Genomic DNA, 19,638 nt, shown 5'->3' with positions numbered 1-19,638 from the left:
TGTTCCCCTTTGGTCAACGCTGATACAAAAGCTGTTCCCAATCATTGCAACATCAGGCAACTGTCCCAGTGGCAGAATGGCCTAATTATTTCCAGCCCATGGTTGTGGTGAATGTTAGCAGCTGATGTTGCAGCTGTTGCCAATGCATGTGTAGCGCTGATAATGGAGATGGACTCAAACAAGAAAGCCAAACAAAGCACAGCACAGACTGGTTGCAGACTGCGTTTAAGTGCAATTTCATTCTAGGTTGAGAGATGTGTGTTCTGCTCATGGGAGTTGTGCTCAATAGATGTCTATATAGACCCAGGGGACACAAGCTGTGTACTACATGTGGTATCACAGAAGTTAGAGGATTAAGTGGAATTATCTGTGAACAGGTAGAGTTAAGGAAGAATTAAAGGCATTCAGCTCATTCACGTACAAAGCCCCTGTGCAATATCCTCAGTGCCACATGCAGTACACATCCAGACGTTATAATAATGCAATGCTGCCCCCTAGTGCAATACAATAGAATTCAAACAAAAAACGGAAATCTCTTTAAACACCAAACCAGTTCCTGTAAAACCATTATTTATTCAAAATTTTCAATAGAGAAAATTTGTTTTTTTTATGCTGTATGGGTAAATTCTATACAAAACCATGTGTAAAACTAGGTGTAACATTTACAAATATACAGGAAGAAACTCCACTTAAGTCGGAGGACACGGTCAGTCACTATTGTAAGAGAGTAAAAATGTGTGTTGGTGGGCAGCTAGAAAAATAGAAATCACTTTCAGGTAGATGTATGTTTGGTATAGCAATACGGGTTAAAAGCCTTCTGAAACCTATTCAAGTTTTAGAAACCAATACATGTCAAACTAATTTTAAAAAGAACAATTTAAAAGATTTAAAAACAAAAAACAAACCTCTTCACGCACTGAAATCTATAAAGCCAACAAAATGTCAAAACTGATTTTAAACATATCCTATGCAGTTAAATGCATTGTGTTTTGAATTTAAGCTACATGACAACAACTGAGGTGTCACATGAAATCAAATAAATAACTAAACATGAATTCAAGCTTAAGTTTAGTAAATAAATATGCTAAAAAAAAAAAATAATCAAGTAAAGTAATGGAGATGACAGATACAGAGCGAACTACTGCTTCGTGAGTTACAGCAGGGTTAATTGCTTCGGGATGGCTATATGGCTTATTCATAGTTAGGAAGGCAACTCAGTAGGTTACACAGTTTGGAGTTTAAACTCATTCAGTTAAATCAAAAATAAAATCATTATTCAGTAAAATTAGTCTGTGGTCTAATAAAAGAAATGTTATGATTTCAATTGCTTTAAAGTCTAATGCACATACAAATAATCTGAAATAGAATGTACTGTGTGACAGTGCATAATTGTACAATAACTTCTTCATAACACATATCCGTTTTTGCACTTGATTGAAACATTGTACGGGGTAAATAGTAGCATTAGTCCAGTAAAGTAGGCATTATTTGAGGAGAGAGGTAGAGAGGCCATCCAATGTGGCTACTACTGTACTTCAGGTTATCAGGTATATCTGAAAAACCTGGAAATGTGCCAATACGCTGCTCTCCTCTTTATTTATAAAAGTCTCTTATGCTTTCTCTGTGGTGGGAGCGGTTGGTCTCTCCACACACATTTCCCTCCTCTCCCCTCTGACATCAAGCCTATTTGAGAAAGCCTTTGTAGAGGAAATGGGAGTGACTGGTAAATCTCTCGTTCTCCAAACAGAAGAGCAGGTCCCTGAGATTGACACGTGTGATGCGCTGCCGTGTGGGTCTGGAGCCAGACCCAGCAGCCCCACCAGACAGAGAGGGACCTGTTCCTGATCCCTGCAAGATGAGAGACAGATGGGGGGGGAGAAAGAGAGGTTTAGAGTGGGGAGTGGGTATGTGATATTTGGGATTTGTGTGTGAAGTGTGTGATGAGTCAACCCAAGGAATAATTTGGAGGGGTTTGGGCCTGCATGCACCTTTACCCACATATCGTTTATATTTTCACAAATTGCAATACATAAACACAATATTTTTTTCTATTGTAGGTCAGTGATTTTCAACCAGGGGTACTAGTACCCCAGGGCGTAGCCCTACTTCTGCAGTTGCCAGGGGTGTTATTAAAAGATTGTGGAGTAGATTAATTAATATTAAAAAAACAAAATAGAAATGTTCCATTTGATATAAAAAAATACATGTATATCCACACTTCATGTTGCGACTGAGATAGCATTAAAACTAGCAAGCCAGCAGAGAGGTTTGGCTAAAAGTATTGGTTAAAAGAGATAGCCATGGATAAATGGTTTAAATAGAACTTTAAATAGCTCTGCAGTCATGGCCGGTGTTACTTCCATAGCTGTTTGTTTAATTTGGTAACAACTTTCCCACTTACCATTTATTGCAATAGCAATTTGTATTGTACCTTACATACATTTTTTTCTTGTAAATTTTTAATAAACATTGTAAAGAAGTCTTCATGCAGAAAAACAGCCCAAAAGCAGCATTGTCATTGGGAGGCAGGGAAGGTGTACAAATAAACACCACCTTAAATTACTGCAACCTTTGTCCAAGTAAGTAAATAAAATAGAAATATTGCACATTGTTTCCTGAACGTTTGTTTTTCATATGCCAAATCCTGTCAGCAACAATTAGTATAGAACAGAACAGAATATAGGGCCATTTGTTGCAGAGATGAGTTAGATGCAGTACATACTGTATATATTAATATAAAGAATAACCATAAACCAAGGTAATCAACCATCTAGAACTGACAGAGATTTGTGGTTAAAGGAGAAATTAATTAAACCAATAACAATGTGTAGCGGGTCGGACCAAGCATAAGCAGCAGCTGCAGCACTGCGAGTAAAGGTTTGTCACATTAGGAAGACGCCTTATTGTATTAAATGAATGTGACTGGTGACTTGTTTAAATGTGATCTGTAATTACAAGAGTCAGCTGACAATGTGCACGAGTAGTGTGCTCTGCCAGAATGAGTGGCTTCATTATATTATTTTCTCCAGGTATGTGAAGAGCACATATGACTGAAAGCAGGTTTCTGTCAGGGTAGCGTGGGCTGTAAATGACAGCTTGTCACCAAGTCAACTTTGTCTGGCTGATATAGTCACTGGAGTTATTTCTATAACCAGTGTTATATACTGACAAAGAAAGCAGCTTTTTAACCGTAGGGTTGGGTATCGTCTATTTCCATAGACAGTAAAATGAACGTACAAACGATGCCGTAGATTTACACGGAGACCAGTGAAGTCTATTAGAAGCACTTTCCTGGTGATGGCTGAGCGTTACTGAGCAGCCTCCAACTGAGCTTGACGACGTAGATGTGACGTGAGCAACCTGTCTGAAAGTTGGAAGTCTTCTGGTAGCTGTGCCAAGAGAAATCTCAATCATTCCCAATCTTGCAGAGACGGAGAGCGTAGGTATATGTAAGGAGATAACATGGACACAGGCTAATTATTGCTAACTAAAATGCTAGTTAACATTAGTAATTAAACTTGAACAGCTAATGTAAGTCAAAACTGCCTGTGAGCGTCTCCTGTACTATACGGTAATTCCTCTACTATGCGACAGTAAGTTGCGTGGTTATGACACAATCGTTAGCCTATTTTTAGAAAAACGTCTGCTACGGAGCCATAACGTGAGGTACAAGGTAATGGAGCCTTTTATACATTGTCGTGTTTCTTTAGAAATAAACAATGGACAAATAGAGTCTTTAAACGCTTCAGATGTAAAGTTATTCGTTGTCAAAGTGACGTCAAAATGAACGGCAGTCAATGGGATGCTAACGGGAGGTGATGGCTTGATAGCAACAAAATGGCTCCACAGGAGGTACGCGTTGTAGAGGCTCGCTTACCCCCTTGGTTTTTTCTGATACCAGGGCTAAAATGATACTTTTAAAATGGTGTCTGCGCCTAAACGGTGCCTGAACTGACAGTCGGCAACATTAAGGAACAGCTTGTTTATCGCTAAGGCCATATGGTCAAATTTAAATGATTTGTTTAAAATGTTATAACAATAATTTATTTCACCAGTAACTACTGTAAAACAGAAGAAGAACCACTTTACAAGAGTACTTTACAATAACAGCTTAAGCTTATTGAATACTCAAGTGAACTTGAATGCATTATTAAGTTTATAAGGGGAAATTGAATGCACCATTAAGTCCCGTCGCTGTTGTCTCTCCGAACATCTCCGACTGCGGCAGTGACCTCAAAGGTCCGTTTCAGAGCACCAGAGGGCAGCGCAAGCAAGTGGCAAATATAAGTGCACCAAAGCCTTGGTGCGTTTCGGTACCCAACCCAAATTAACTGTAACCTGATGCAATTATTGCTGTCACGGGCATTTAAACTTTAGTGTCTTTTGTTAAAGTGGGAGTCATATGTCTTTGTTTATTTTATGCTAATTAAAAGGGAAATTACAGCGATTTTCAACCTTATTTCTATCTATCTATCTGAATGAGGGTTAAGGCGTGAAAAAAGCCTGCTGTTTTTGAAATGTCCTCCATGTCTCCAAAATCTGCTCTACTCCCGTCCTTCACTGACGTGACAGGAGGATGGAAGAACTACAAGCTACTTGAGTGCTGGTTACTGGGGGCGCAATGCCAAAACTGCCCTGTTCTCTTCTCTTCTCTTGTATTGCAAACTAACTATGTTTCCATTAGCGAGAGGATGTTATGGACAAGATTCTTTTTTACAGTGTACATATTATATACAGTATATACAGTGTTGTGACTGAATCTGATATTAAGCCGTATTCATATTCAGCCAGACAGAGGCTGAGGGAGGCTGAGGGAGGCTGCAGATGCAGCGGGAAGGATATGGACTGTGGCAGGGAATCTTAAGAAGTTGAGCTGCCAAGAGCATACACCAACTAGGGGTGCCTTTGCTCAAATTGCCCTTCTAACAGAAACTGAATCATTCTTCTGCAATGATGATGATTTTGCTGGATACTCTCGCAGACGGCAGCTCTCGCGGGACTGTATTGTGCATTTCTGCATGTTTACTTGGACAGAGGTGTGCTGGTGACCTTCTTCAGGACCCTGATGATAAACTGAAAAAAGACAACCAAGACCAGCAGGGCGATTTTGGGGCTGTTTTTGTCATTGTATTCTGTAAATGTAATGTTCTGCCTTCAAAGAAGAAGTGAGAGCCACCAACGAGCCGCTGTTTACCGGGACAGCCGAAAGAGACTAGGGGGGAAAACGGCCCTTGGAGCAGGATTATTTTCATATCTTAATTGGTGAAATTAAGGATTTATTTAGACAAAAACAGAGTTGCTGGTTGTTGGAACAGTGGAAAGATTGACGGATTGGGTGAGTTTCATTATTTTTTTCTGTTTTATGATGAGTTAACAGGTAATGAATCTAGACTTGGTTCATGAAAGAGACCAACTTGAATTCAGCAGGTGTATAGTTGTATTTTTCAGTTTAGATGTAAGAATATTTCCTTTCTTGACATTTTGTAAGTTTGTTTTGTTAACTAAAACACTAAGAGAGCTAAGCGAAGTCACCGCTCGTGTGCAATGCATCCTGGTACATCTAGGCACAGCTGCCACGGCTATGCAAGCAGAACAACTTGCTTTCTCGGTCAATATAGCACACATTGGGGAATTTATTTCTTCAATAGATGAATAGGCGAATTTTCACTTAAGTAATGTAAAGAGATGTTCTCTGCAGGGTGAAGATGTAAAAGGTTATGAAAGATAGTGCCAGATGGACAAAGGTATATGGTGCCTTTATGACGGGGATATACTTGACAGCTAGCCCAGGATACACTGTGGTATATGTACTGTGATTAGTGTTACCTCAGCTGCAGCAGAGGAAGATGGAGAGTCCAGAATCTTCCTCTTCTTCCTGGGACCGATGGCTGCCAACGCCGTCAGGTTGGCCTCCCTCTGTCTCATCTGAGCCAGCTCCTGCTGCTGCATCTGGGTAATGCACACATGGCAACACGGAAATCAAGCACACGGTGCTTAAAACACCCAGAAACAGACACTAGTTGATTGTCCTGCTCCTCTGGTCCTACCTCTTTTGCCTTCTGTTTCAGACGCAGCTGCTCTGGGTCCTCTTGCCGAGCTCGAGACTGCAAGGCCAAAAGCAAGATACATTAATAACTGATGTTGGCAGAAGAAAAACCAAAGCCCAGGTGGTAAGGTTGTATGGGACTAGAGACAATGTAAAATGTGCAGGTGTTTTTTTGGAGTTTGAAAAGCAGATGAACTTCTGGTTTGTTCAAAACAAAGAACAGAGAAGATTACAACACACACATAGGGAGTGTGACTTCATTCTCTGCTCAGGACCCCATTACTCCACTGTATCTTTACATAGCAAATAGTTGTTTACTGCTAAATTAATGTTCTGAATATGGAGTACAGCACTTTTAATGTGCCTCTGGAGAAGAGAACAGCTGTGGGATACCAAAACACTTGATGTACACCAAACAAACCAGCATTTATACACACCTGCTATTATTAATAAATGGGTTGATTTCATCTAAACATTAAAAAGTAACAGTACAGCCTTTTTAAAACGGGATGCTTAAAACTACTGACAGTCTATTTAAACCTAAAAGATCTTCTTGTCTGCTTAATGGGATTCATCACAGCAACAAAGTGCATGTTTTGATGGTTGCATGAGATGTTTCAATCTCCCAAAGAATATTTTATCTAGGTATGAATTACAGAAAGGCATTTATTTGTGAAAAAAACAAAACCTCTCAGTCTCTTAGTTTGACACCAGGTATCTGAATCCACAGATCTTTACTTACCTTTTACTTAAGTTTTGTGTAAATGAAATTTCACCAATAGCCTTTGGACATATCATTTTGATGTCTGTCAGTGATGCTGTACCTTAGCTGCCTTTAGGAGGATCTCTCTCTCCTGTTCCTCCTTCCGTTGTTTTTCTAGCTGGTCCAGCTGCTCAAAGAACTTGAGCTGAGCGCGAACATCACTGATCTGCTCATATTTGTCATCCTCCTGCCAACAGACAGCAATGCCACAATGTTATCCCGGACAAGACTAAAAGATTACAGGAGACATTATTGCACATATGTGGACTTACAGCATTGTAAGATGTATGTGGCATGTGCATGTTAAAAACAGCATTGTCAATACAGCACCAGCATGATTTGTCTACAGGAATCTAGTTAAGGCTTAAGGCTGTTTTATGCTTCTGCGTCGAATCGACGGCGTACCCCCGCAGACCCCTCTGCGTCGCTGCGAACCCCCCCTCCGAGCCCTCCGCCGTAGCTCGACGTGCACCTCCAAAAATGTGTAACTTCACGTCGAGGCGACGCAGACCGCAAGGACTGTGATTGGTCAACTGGTCCTGTGTGTTGATAGTCGGTGTTTCAAGCAGCCTACTGTGGGGAGTAGCAACATGACATCAGCTTTGCAAATAAACTCAGACGTATTTTGGTTACAATGACGGGGTTATCTGTTTGTAAAGTGTCTATATGTCAGTAACGTTTTGAAATTAGCACTTCGCCAGCAAGCAGTACTTTGTAGGCAGTTGTGCTAAGGTTTGCTTGCTAACATAACATATACTGGCTGGCAGACACCTCGCAAATAACCTCAGACTTATCACCCCCTAGCGTTATGGTGGTGAAATGCACCGCGATGCAAAGCAACCCCGCCCCAAACTCCGAAAGGGTCATGATGCCGTAGGAGCGATGGCGTAGCTACAGTGTGGAGTTGACGCAGAAGCATAAAACAGCCTTTAATCTAAACCATGGGGGGGGACATTTATACTTGTATGGGACTCTCTATAATGATGCCGTAAACAAACCTTGAAAGTTCCGTTTTTCTGCTGAGCCACTTCAGAAACTCTCCCCAGCAGGTTCTGAAGCCGCTGCTGAGTAGCGTGGGAGACAAGGTTCACCACCTCCGCACCCAGCTCTGTCACACCGTACCTACTACCTGGAGAAGAAACAGAGGCGTCTTGGGGCTTTAGGGGGATGGATAGATGCTGTATTGTCAACAAAGTTGTAAGTGTCTCACCTATCTCCTGCATTCTCCTCTGTAGAATGGCATAGGAGAGGAAAGCCTCGTCCTTACAGGAATGTGTCACCGCTCCCACTATTCCAGAATTGGTTGCTAGGATATTAGCGCTTTCCTCTGATAAGTTCACTCCAGCCATGGAGGCCACATCGTTGATGTCGTCATCATCTCTGTATACATAAATGCAGGTGTGGCAAAAGTAGGGTTGGGTATCGTTTGGGTTTTTTCCGATATCGGTGCTAAAACGATACTTTTAAAACGGTGCCGGTGCCAAACGGTGCCTGAACTGATACTTTTAAAAAGATTTTTTTTAAATATGTAGGCCTATATATTTAAAAAAGAAAAAAGGAGCACAAATCTACAGTCGGCGACACTTAAAAACAGTTTGTTTATTGCTAAGGCCATATAGTCAAAATCAAATGATTTATTAAAAATGTAATAATAACTTATAACAACAACTTATTTGCCCAGAAAATTGCTGGTAAACGACAAAAACAACCACTAGATGGAAAAATGGTATTTTAAAATAACTTTGAATGCACCACGAGGCGGGCGAGGCGAGTTTCAAGTGAACGCACCGTCTGTGTTGTTGTTCCGACAACGGCAGTCAGACTGTTACGTCCCGGTGTTGGAATCCTCTACAGTGAAATACAGTCACATCGTTTAACGTTAGCTGTCAGCATTTTAACCCAGTGTGGCTAACGTTACCTGCTGCCAAGTGTAGTGTTAACTAGCGTCACATGCAGCGATGCTTCTGTTGCCTCTAACTTCCGTTTCGGAGCATCAGAGGGCAGCGCAGGCATTGCAGTAGCACCGAAATCAGGCACCGAAATCCGCGTTACTATTCGGTCCGGTAGATACCGATTGTTAAGGCACCGGTGCCGTATTAGCACCGGGTTTCGGTACCCAACCCCAGGCAAAAGTAGCACAGAAAGTTGGATAAATCACTATCAACTGCTATTTCTTTATCCAGCTACATAATATGTTTAAGCTATAAAAGATATGCTGACAATGAGATTAAATAAACTCTCATTTTTATTTGCTGGGCGAGTTATAAAAAGTTCCCAAAAGTACATTTTCCCCCTACAAGTGACGCTAATATTAAACCATGTCATTAAAAAATGGATTGGTTAAACTGATTTGAACTCTGTTATCTTTGTTCTTACTTGAAAGTGCCACCAGCCTCTTTCAGCTTGTTCTTTTGAGCCTGGGTCAAGGATGCAGCAGACACTTGTTTAGAAACATGTGGCACCTCCGGCCTCACAGGAACTGGCACACATACAGAAGAGACACAAAATCACAATAAATACTACAGGTCACCCAAAGAAAGTCACACACATGCAAAGACAGAGGTGTTATTAGATTGACATCCTTACGTGGCTGCAGCTCTTTTAGCTGGACGTGTTGCTGTCCCAGCATGATGCGGCCAGGAGCCTGATTTCTGAGAGTCACCATGGGGGTTGTCGGTAAGGCTACCTGAGGTCTCAACATTGCTCTCTGCTGCTGAAGCTGGATAACCTGCAAGGGTAAAGTTCCAAATGCAGATTATGTCATTAATATTTGAGAGTCCCTGTATTTGATATAAATGCCACTCAAAGTTGTGACATATTTATTACTCAGTTTACCAGTGCGGCGGTCTGTCCTGGTTTGCTAATGCCTGGTGGGAGCTGGGGCCTACTGACTGGGGCAGTGAGGCGGGGTGCTGGGCTGCCCAGGACCACCGTGGTGGGAATGGGTGAGGTGGAGGGGACTGGACCTGAGGCTGGCTGGGGGAGCTGACTCTGCTGGATGAAGGCTGCTGAGTCTGGGGTGAGCTGCCTCAAGGCTGGGAGGCTTCTCTACAGAAGACAAACAGGTTATATATTACAGAAATGCACATAAAGATGACTCGTTTGGCAACTGTTTCCTGTGGTCCAAGAAAATACTGTATAATAATTGGATTGGATAAAACTGGAAGGTATGCCAGTGAAAATGACAATATAATATAAGATTTCTTACCTTGAGGAAAGGCACAAGGTAAGGTTGGGGTGAAGAATTGAGCTCTTTGTACAATCTGCTGGTGAATTCTTCAGCTTCCAGTCTGCCCTCCTAGTACAATATATGGGCATAAAGAGCGGTCATATTTGCCGTTAAGGACAGCTGGATTTTCTTTTACATTTTAATAAATTATTATATTTTAGAGCTTTCATTTGTCAAAATACTTGTCAAATGTGAAACACAATATGTGTGTTTCCTGTATGTACGACTCGCTCACCAGCAGGTCCTTGACCAGCTCTCTCACAATGGCTGCAGTCTCTGTAGATTGCTTCCCAGTTGATGCTAGCTTGATCAGTGTAGACAGGAAGTTCTTACATTTTGTCACATTCTCCACTGTCTCCTGCCAAAAACACAGAACATTCAGATTATTAACAAATTCAAGTCTCATTTGTGAGTACCATTTTGTACATCACAGCATGCTTTGCCTTCTTTTATTATACTGTAATTGTCTACAGCACCCAGCTCTATCTGATCCCTTGTGCTTAGCATAACTCACTTTGCTCACTGTTACTGAGGATACTGTGGTCCCAGCTGTTTGGCTGACAGTCCTGGGAGTTCCTGGTACTGCAGCCCCAACTGAGCTCTGGGAAGAAAGGCATCACCATCTTGTTATTTAGGTTGTCCAAAGATTTCAAAACCCGCTTTTCAAGTCATCACAGGAGAGTGTGGGTTTTCAAAGTTCATCAAGTGCATCAAGCTTTAGGCTCTTTCGCTGAATTTCAGTTGGATGCTCTTCCTCAAAAAATATAGGAAAGTCAGCACTCCAGTGATATGACTTGACCATTTTGTGATAGTTATATGGAAAACATGTATTCACACTATGCACCAAACAACACATATTCTAGAGAATGAAAGTTTTGAAAAAAAAAAAAAAAAAAAAAAAAAATGCACTCGTAAGATCCTTATAGTGTCACTTTGAAACATAAACTGGTAATATTATAGCGTACTATAATATCAAACGGTGACAATGAGGCACTTTGTCTCATCCTTCAGTCAGAAACTTGTGCAAGTAATGGACACAAAACAATGTGCAACAAGCCAAATGAACATAATAAGAAATTATTTGACACAAACAGACAGGGTTACCTGAAGGATAGGAGGTCTATGAAGAGTGGTGGTCGCAGCAGTTGACGTTGGGGCTGGACAGCCTTGACGGATAATGGTGCTGGGAGCCACTTGTCTGCTAATGATGGTGTTTCCAGGAGCCTGATACAAGACACAGAGCATGACATGATGTGCAACACCCAGTTTCATCAAACCAGAAAAAAAACATCTACTGATTACATCTAAATACATAAATAAAAAGCTAAATGTCTATGTTTATAATTCTGCATGAACGATGACTAATAATACAAGCACACTACTTTCCATTTACCTACACATGAGCTTTAATTGAACTGTTCTACTAAACAGGTGCTTCCCTGAGCTGTAGGCAGTAAGGCAAGCTGAAAACGGGCTATAATACTGACCTTGGCACTAAAGTGAGACATATAGATATAAAGTCCTTCACAGGCAGACCGTGTGATCTTACTTGGCCAGGAGGCACACTTGTTGGTGTGGCAGTCCGAGGTGCCATGCCTCCCTGAGCCTGGGCTTGCATCTGGGCCAGAGCCTGCTGAGGAATCATCAGCAGCTGTCCGCTCTCACTGCGTACAAGCACCATTCCTGAACCATAAATCATAACAGTTAAGGGTTATTTAAGGAATCTCGTGCACTACTCATAGTGAGTCTAAGAGGACATACATATATTCTGTATTGGATGACCAACATTCAATATTTTTACGATCACTGATCAAAAGCAAATGAAAATGAAACCTATGTGGTGACTCAGTCAAGTGTGAAAATAAATCACTGCCTGTGCACATACTGTAAAAAGTTCTGACTTCACTCACCCGGGGGGAGCTGGATGTTATGTATACTGGGCTGTCCCGAGGGCGTCTGGGGGAGTCTTGGGGCTAACATCTGAGGCGGCAGGGCTCGTATCCCGCCTGGACCGGCAGCTACCGTAGACAGAATCCGGGGAGCGCTGACTGCGCCAGGAGTGACCGCTGGCTGCGGTGGTGACTGTATTACTGTTGTGGGTGGCTCTGCCTTGATTATGTGTGATGCGCTGACAGACAACGAGTTGGCCGGCTGGCTGTTATTAACAAGCGGAGTGTGTATGTCGATACCTGTGTGACCTGTTGTATTGGAAACCACAGCATGGCTCACATTATTGTTCCCATTCAAAGTTGCACCCGAGCCCGCGGTTTGCATAGGCGGCCTGACGAGTGTCACAGTGGGTCCCGTTGCCTGGCTCACAGACTGAGCTGAAGCGACAACACTCTGCGAGTTCATGAGAGACGTCTGAATTACACTGTTTGACGACGGGTGCATTATTGCACTTGTCAGCCCTTTTGACATCACTGGTCCACTGTTGACAGCTGTGACAGATATCGCAGTACTGCTGCTGTTAGCAGTGACACTTGTCACCGTCGCCCCCACGAGAGGGGCAGCGCTTCCTGAATTGTGAGAGTTTATAGTTTGGCTCCCGTTGAAAGTCTGCACTGAGCATGAGCCTACTTTCCCCGGGTGATTAGGGAGAGAAGTTACAGCGCCACTAACAACAAGTGTTTTGCCAGGGTCGTGTCCCGTAGTGGAGTCCGTGCTGGCCGTCGATGCATCCATAGTTGAACCATAGAGACCTTCCTGCACTTCAACTTGTTAGGAGCACAAACAATCTTGAATGTGATGGGGCAAGACTCTGACACATCTACTGTTTTCCTCGGTTACCTCCGGCGCCTTCTTAACTCGGAGAGACAAAGAGGAAAACAACATTAGTAACGTTAGTTACAGCGTACCTGCTTTGGCAATCGTCTTGACCAAGTCCCAGCTGGACGTTAGCTCGCGCTACCCCCTTGTCCCGGAACTATAGCCATGTAATTACCGGCTGCCTCGTGCCTACCCCAGTGGTTGTTTTGACACAAGAAAGACAGTTGTGACTCTACAGACTGTACAGGATGACAAACTACCGCTTTATTCACCTCTGTGTGTAAAAAAGGCTCATCCAGCGGCCCGGATACAACCGCCATCTTCACACTCTTGCGAGATTGTGAGAAGAGAGGGGACTTACCAACTGACGTGCGCGTGCGCACAACAACTAAACGTCTCCGTGTAGGGATTTCGGCGAGTTATGATTGGCTGTTCCACATTCTAAAAGGCGGTACCAATGGCTTCAGCTGTCAGTCCAGGGGATGCGTGAGACGGAACAGCACCGTGTCGGAGACGAAAATCTCTTCATCATATGTTACATTGTCGGCTTCTTTTTTATGCTATCACGATAGCTATTCCGTTTCAGAATTGTATCGTGTGACTGTTGGTAGAATAATAACGTGGTTTACACTAACCCAACACACCAAATATCTGAGTTTACTCACTCTTGATGCGCTGTGCAAGATGGCTGCAGTGTTTTGGCCAACCAGCGAAGTTGCTTCTGTAAAGAATCGTTTGAGGGCGCCCCACCCTCCTTTTAGAGAGGAAATATTGTACAGTGCTGTCAGCAGTCATGGGACTGCGCTGACTTTTAGATAAATGCACAGTAGCCTACACATAAAGTATGTTTACTTTAATTTTGCGAATAAACTTTTGTACTACATTAGGACATGTACAAATGTTAAAATGAAAAAGGAAATGTCACGTAGGCTTTATAATTGATATTGTGAAATGGCAATTTGAAAATGAAAATGTGAAACAGGAAATAATAGCTCACTGCATATTCAAAATGCCATTTCGCAATATCTTATTTCATTTTAGGACTTATTATTAGGCCTGTAGGGCATATAAAGATTTTCTTTCCCTTTTTTTGGATAAAGTTCACTCTATAGTGGCACGTGGGAATGTAAGTGGGACAGATAAACCCTGAATCATTGTAAATGTTAAACCATGCACCACTGCAGTCTTCCTCAATCTCCTCAGGTAGCCAGTGTGGCCTGCCCGGTCGTGTGTTTTTGCGGTGTACGCCGGCTGGCTAAAGAAACGTACCCTGTTTTACACGCAGGTGAGCCAGCAGCAAAGAGGTGCGTCACTGGCAATCTTATAAAAACGCACAGGTGCCCGCTAATTGGGCACTATAGCTGATTAGTTCATGTCTGGTGTGTACCGTGGTTTAATGTTCTGTGATTTAGCCGCTGCTTTTCAATTTGAAGACATATTTTCGCTGTAAATATGAGTGCTGGAGGAGGGACCCCTTACATTGGCAGTAAAATCAGTTTGATATCCAAGGCGCAGATCCGGTATGAGGGAATATTATCGTCTGTCGACACAGACAGGTCCACGGTTGCGTTAGCCAAAGGTAGGTTGATGGCCTTAGCGACACGTGTCTTTCTCTTTGACAATTTTACCTCAAGTTGTGAACCACTTAATGTAGCCTAGTGACCTTGCAGTAGCTTATGCTGGATGTAGCTAAACAAAACTTAACTTTTTTTTAAAAAGTTAAATCCTATGGGACAGAGGACCGACACACAGATAGACCAGTGCCCCCCAAAGATGAAATTTATGAATTCATAATCTTCAGAGGAAGTGACATCAAAGACATCACTGTGTCTGAGCCACCAAAACCACACCATGGACTGCCTCGTGACCCTGCTATTGTGCAGGTGTGTAGTTCTGAGATTGGCAGATTTTAAAAAAAAGTAATTTCCAACTTGTAGGTGTATTTGGCAATAATCAAAAGTTGAATCACAAGGTATTTTGTCTTTTATTTTAGTCATCCATGGGCAGCTCCCCTGCTGCTTATCACCCACGCTGGAGTTCATACAGAGACATGATGCCCACCTACAACCAGCTGGCTGCTACTTCTCTACTCAACCAGCAGTACAATGCAGCACTGGGCCTAGGTACAGTAATCGATTTGTTTGGACACAGATGTATCGGTGTCGAATTAGGCTTCTTTTTTTTCCCCAGCACTATGGAATGTCAGTGGCTGTTTCTCACCTGTATCTGCAGTTGATCAAGCCCCACCATGTTTGTTCCTGCTCCCTCAGTACCAGGACTTCACGGCATCCCAGCCAGAAGAGCTCCCATGGTCGAGCAGGCCGTCCAAACCGTGCCTTCGGCTGGTGCTGCCCAGAAAAAAGGGAAGACTACAACCCAGCCACAGGTCAGACAGCCTGTTCGTCCAACACAGCGCTCTGGCCAGGTTCAGAAGGAGAACATACCCACCACTAAGCAAAGTCAGTGGCTCATAACATACAGGATAAATCACTCATCTGTTTCTTGCATTGCTTCTGTTATTAATCCAGCTCAAGAAAACAACTTAAACGGGTCGTTTATTTATTTAGGTCGAGGACCATCTCAGCCAAGTGCAGCAAAGGTTCAAGGCCAAGGCACAGAGAACCAGAAACAAAGGCAAAAACAAGGTATCAAAATTAGAAATGCACACAAGCTATTTCTTACTGAAAGAATGGAATTTGTTTTGCCTTGACAGTTTGTTTCATCTGAGGAGGGCAGAAGTACTGTAGGAGTTTTGTCATAGTAAACACATTGCTCTTCTGTCTGTAAGGAATTTAAATATTCAAGACTGTATGAAACTGTTTTCAATGGTTACTAAAGCAGTTTCAACAATAGTGTTTGTGGTATTTGTCTGAACTCTTTCTGGTGCTCACCTGCAGGTAGTCGCAGGTCCAGGAATCGAAGCAGAGGCCAACTTCTTGTGAAAGACTCAAAGGCCACCACCTTGCAGTTTGAGTCAGATTTTGATTTTGAAACTGCACATGCTCAGTTTAAAGATGATATCACGAAGGAGGTTGTGGGTATGTTTATTTCAAAGGATATCTGTCAATTAGGTTTCAGTGCACATCATATTGAAAGCACTTCATGGTATGCATACATTTGGATTTTGTGAATTGCCGCAGTTGTAAAGGTGGATTCTGGGGTGGCCCAGGACAGCCAGGGTATGGAGGAGGAGGACACTCTTGGAGAGAAGTACTACGACAAAGCCAAATGCTTCTTCGACAATATCTCATCAGACCTCAAGCCCAGGTAATTATGTAACTTTTGCAGTTTGTTACTTCAGCGGTTTGTCATGGTCAACAATTTGACTTTTATTTTTTATTTATTTTTGCTTCCCTAGGAGAACCACCTGGGCGGAGGAGAAAAAGTTGAACATGGAAACATTTGGAGTGCCCGGCCGCTTCCTGAGAGGCAGAGGATTCAGGGGCAGAGGACGCAGAGGGCAGAGCACCACTGAGCAGCGACCCCTCCCAAAAATTGGTAGTGGGAGGGTGTGAAGGCTTTTCTTTTTGTTAACATTTTCTGTAAATATTGTAGTCTTCTACTTATTTAAAAAAGTACCTCCCTTTTTTCCCCATTTGAAGCTAAGATTTTTTTTTTTTTTTTCTCCATCCCAAATTTGCATTCAGGGAATTCTGTACTTCGAAGCTTTATTATATGAAATGAGAGCAATTTCTTTGCATCAAGCAGCTGTGTGCTGGAAGCAAATGTATTCATTGGTAAAATGCAATGGAATTTAGGCCAACAGGCACATACTTTTAGTTTTAGTTTTTGCTAAGTGTATTAAACTTGACTGTAACTCCAAGATGTTTTTGGAGGACAGCTGTACTTTATTTTTTTTCCCCCACTTCTAAAATGAAAACTTGGAAGACTTTGTAACAGTTGCTATTAAATAACATTAACAGAATGGCTTTCATCTCATGTAAATTATTGTTGGCATCCATCAACCTTAAAACCACAGCTTGGTACAGTTTAAAAACACTTAACATTTCACCGCTCAAACAAATGTTGCATAATGCTCAGTTTTGAGTATGTGGTGGCTTGCAAATGGAAACCAGTTGCTTGAATTTGGGTCCCTGGTATTCCAGCACATTCTGAAATAAATCCTCATCAGGAATGGTGATGTTCTCCATCTCTGAGAGGTTGTCAGTCCCCCTCATCTGCATAGAGGTGAGGCTGATAGTTGAGCAGATCGGTCTTGTGGCGAGAGGAGAGCCTCTGCAGGAGTGGAAAAACATCAACTAAAAAAAAAATACAGTGCTTATGTCACCGCTGCAGGCACCGCTTGCCTAATGCTGCAGACTGGACCTCATACTGCAAGTGCACTACCAACCTGAAGCAGGGCTAGAAGAGCGGTGTCTGCCTCATAGCTTTTTTGTAAAGGAAATTCATTGTGCTCATGTCTTCAATCTGTAAAAAAAAGTTTACATAATCAAGTTTCTTTAGCTGCTGCCTCAAAGTAATGAGCGCAAACTACACTGTCTATAATTCCAAAGCATCTTGGAGGAAAGGAACTTTAATATTTAATATTTGAATGCACAGTTGTGACTCAGAATAATTGACATCCAATGGGGCATATAACCTAGTTCCAGTTATAATTGAATAGGTAGGAAACTATTACCCTTCTGTAATCTCTAAAGTGTTTGTAGATTAAGTTTTGCTTTGTATACTGTTAAAGAATGACACAACTGACAAACATTTGAAGTGTAGTAGGTCCACACACCCAAAATAGTGCTCTAGTTTTACAAGCCATGTATTCAAAGTATGTGAGAAAACATGCAACTTTGTGCTCATAAAAATCTAGTTTAAGTCTGTCCATATTTACACCTTGTTGAGACTGCTGTGTCGCATTCCATCGTGCAGACTTTGCCAATTGGATGGGTTGTGGTGCATCTTATTAGTGGACACTGCCAGGGCGCTGTCCGGTAACTTGGGGGAGAAGAAACAGTTAAGTTACTGGTATTTGCATTAGGAGAAATCTGGAACTGTCACTGGTTTGAAGGTGAATTCTAAGCAGTGACCTTGCAGTCTGTTCTTAGATTTGCAGGGTTTGATGTGATGAGGGTTTCTCCAGAGCAATCACTGGTCTGAAGTGGTGAACTTTTTTTTTTGGCAGGTCATGACCGCCATCAGTAGCAGAACTGTCAGCCTGACGGAGATGACAAAATTCAACTTGCAGTGAGTTATCAGAATTGTACATATTACAGTATACTCTGATACTTACTAAAGACAGTGTATCAGTTTCTTACACAGGAGTATAAACAGGGAGTGGGGATTGGTTAGGGTAAGAATACCAGGGTCAGCCAATCAGAGGCAGAATAAAGCGTTCCACGAGGCACATCCTGTGACGTTGACACGTCTAGCTGATCCGATCTAGCATCTTCCGTGATGATGGGGCCGTGAGACACACACACACACATATAGTTCACTGTTGGCTGAGGCATATTGTCATTCCGGTCAGTCACATGGATGTTCAGTGTGGCTGTGCCTTTCAAAGGTGGCTTACCTGTCCAGGATAAAAAAACAAAAAGTTAGTCTACAGCCATGTCAGCTGCACTTTGAGCGAAATACTAACGTCAGTATGCTAACATGCTCACAATGACGATGCTTAACATATTGATGTTAAGCATGTATAATGTTTATTCCTTTTTCACCATCTTAAATTGGCATAACTTAGCAATAAACACTTTAATTTTGCGAATAAACTATTGTACTACATTAGGACATGTACAAATGTTAAAATGAAAAAGGAAACTGAAAAAGGAAATGTCACGGTTAAGGCTGCTGGGAAGTGTATTAGTTTCGCTATAACATATTGGGCAAATAGAAATGTTGATCCTAGGGTGGTGCTAGAAGAAAATCTATCCTGAGGGGGGCTTGAATGTGTGTAGCAAATGTCATGCCAATTCACTCAACAGCTGTTGAGACAATCCCCTCAAAACCACAAATTTGAACCTCATGGTGGCGCTAGAAGAAAAGTCAGATGATCACCAAAGTCATTATGGTTTATCATCTGGGACACATAAAGGTCTGTACCAAATGTTGTGCCAATCCGTCCATCAGATATTGAGATATTTTACAGAATATGTAAAAAAAAGAAAAGGTCAAGGGATCATCGAAGTCATTGGGATGGCAGATATGCATAAAAGATAGTGTCACAAAGAAGTGGAGATTTGAATGAAACATATCCTTGGTCATAAAAATATAAAATAATTGGTTTGTGTCAGTGCCAGTTAGCAATACTTTTAGTTTTACTATCGCCCACTGCATGCAGTAAGATGGTGTAGACACCATTAACGACATGAGAAGATTCTCTGTCTGGTGTCTTGGCTGTTGTGATGTCTCCTGTGTGGGGATCCACCGTCACCCAACCAGCAGGATCATTTCCTACCTTGTACCTGTGAACAAATACAATTTGCTTTAGTGGAGGAGGTCCCAGATAAGAGCTCAAACATGTTGGAATAAACATCCCACTTACACAAAATCTCTGATCTCTGCATGACTGGATTCGGGATCGGCAGCAGTCACTTTCTCTACACAGGTCCCAATGGGTGTGTTCTCCTCCAGCATAGCCTCTTTGACAGTCACACTGAACCGTGGGGGGTTGTTGGTATCCTCAACTTCAGTAATGAATTTTCCTGAGTTAGGCCGAGGATCATTACCTTTACTGGTCCTCTCCTTCACTTTACAGGAGAAATAGGCCGCCTCATTTTCCACTGAGATGTTCAGCACCCTCTGTGCCTTCTCCTCAAAGTCTAAAGGCTCACATGATGTAGCTATGTTTAATCATACTGTGACAAAAATGTGTGTAGT

The 19,638-nt window shown here is 42.2% G+C and overlaps 2 protein-coding genes and 1 pseudogene across 6 annotated transcripts; 1 reads left to right on the top strand and 2 right to left on the bottom strand.

The window, feature by feature from the left end:
* Positions 1 to 556: 556 nt before the first annotated feature.
* On the bottom strand, positions 557 to 13,608 carry taf4a (TAF4A RNA polymerase II, TATA box binding protein (TBP)-associated factor). Of its 5 annotated transcripts, none has more exons than XM_031278721.2 (15): positions 13,169 to 13,608; positions 11,949 to 12,840; positions 11,592 to 11,721; positions 11,143 to 11,266; positions 10,553 to 10,639; positions 10,274 to 10,396; positions 10,018 to 10,107; positions 9,645 to 9,857; positions 9,396 to 9,537; positions 9,186 to 9,288; positions 7,808 to 8,189; positions 6,871 to 6,996; positions 6,048 to 6,104; positions 5,827 to 5,949; positions 557 to 1,848 (listed from the first exon to the last, which is right to left on the bottom strand). In XM_031278721.2, the coding sequence occupies exons 2-15, from the start codon at positions 12,721 to 12,723 to the stop codon at positions 1,684 to 1,686; spliced, it is 2,640 nt and encodes an 879-aa protein (XP_031134581.1). In that variant the 5' UTR covers positions 12,724 to 12,840; positions 13,169 to 13,608; the 3' UTR covers positions 557 to 1,683. The 5 variants fall into 5 exon arrangements, with proteins under 5 accessions (XP_031134581.1, XP_031134600.1, XP_031134590.1 ...); XM_031278740.2 differs by lacking the exon at positions 13,169 to 13,608 and having other exon boundaries at positions 7,808 to 7,938; positions 8,020 to 8,189; positions 11,143 to 11,262; positions 11,588 to 11,721; positions 11,949 to 13,161; XM_031278730.2 differs by lacking the exon at positions 13,169 to 13,608 and having other exon boundaries at positions 7,808 to 7,938; positions 8,020 to 8,189; positions 11,949 to 13,161.
* A 430-nt stretch (positions 13,609 to 14,038) lies between these two features.
* On the top strand, positions 14,039 to 16,732 carry LOC116035571 (protein LSM14 homolog B-like). The gene is made up of 8 exons (XM_031278753.2): positions 14,039 to 14,386; positions 14,527 to 14,690; positions 14,801 to 14,930; positions 15,078 to 15,266; positions 15,375 to 15,452; positions 15,705 to 15,845; positions 15,948 to 16,074; positions 16,166 to 16,732. Exons 1-8 carry the CDS (start codon positions 14,260 to 14,262, stop codon positions 16,320 to 16,322), a joined length of 1,113 nt encoding a protein of 370 aa, XP_031134613.1. The 5' UTR covers positions 14,039 to 14,259; the 3' UTR covers positions 16,323 to 16,732.
* On the bottom strand, positions 16,399 to 19,605 carry LOC116065398 (annotated as a pseudogene).
* Between the last annotated feature and the right edge of the window lie 33 nt (positions 19,606 to 19,638).

Source organism: Sander lucioperca, chromosome 6, assembly GCF_008315115.2.
Source record: "Sander lucioperca isolate FBNREF2018 chromosome 6, SLUC_FBN_1.2, whole genome shotgun sequence".
Classification (NCBI taxonomy): domain Eukaryota; kingdom Metazoa; phylum Chordata; class Actinopteri; order Perciformes; family Percidae; genus Sander; species Sander lucioperca.
Note: the sequence above shows the minus strand (reverse complement) of the source record. Positions and strands in the feature narration are given on the sequence as shown.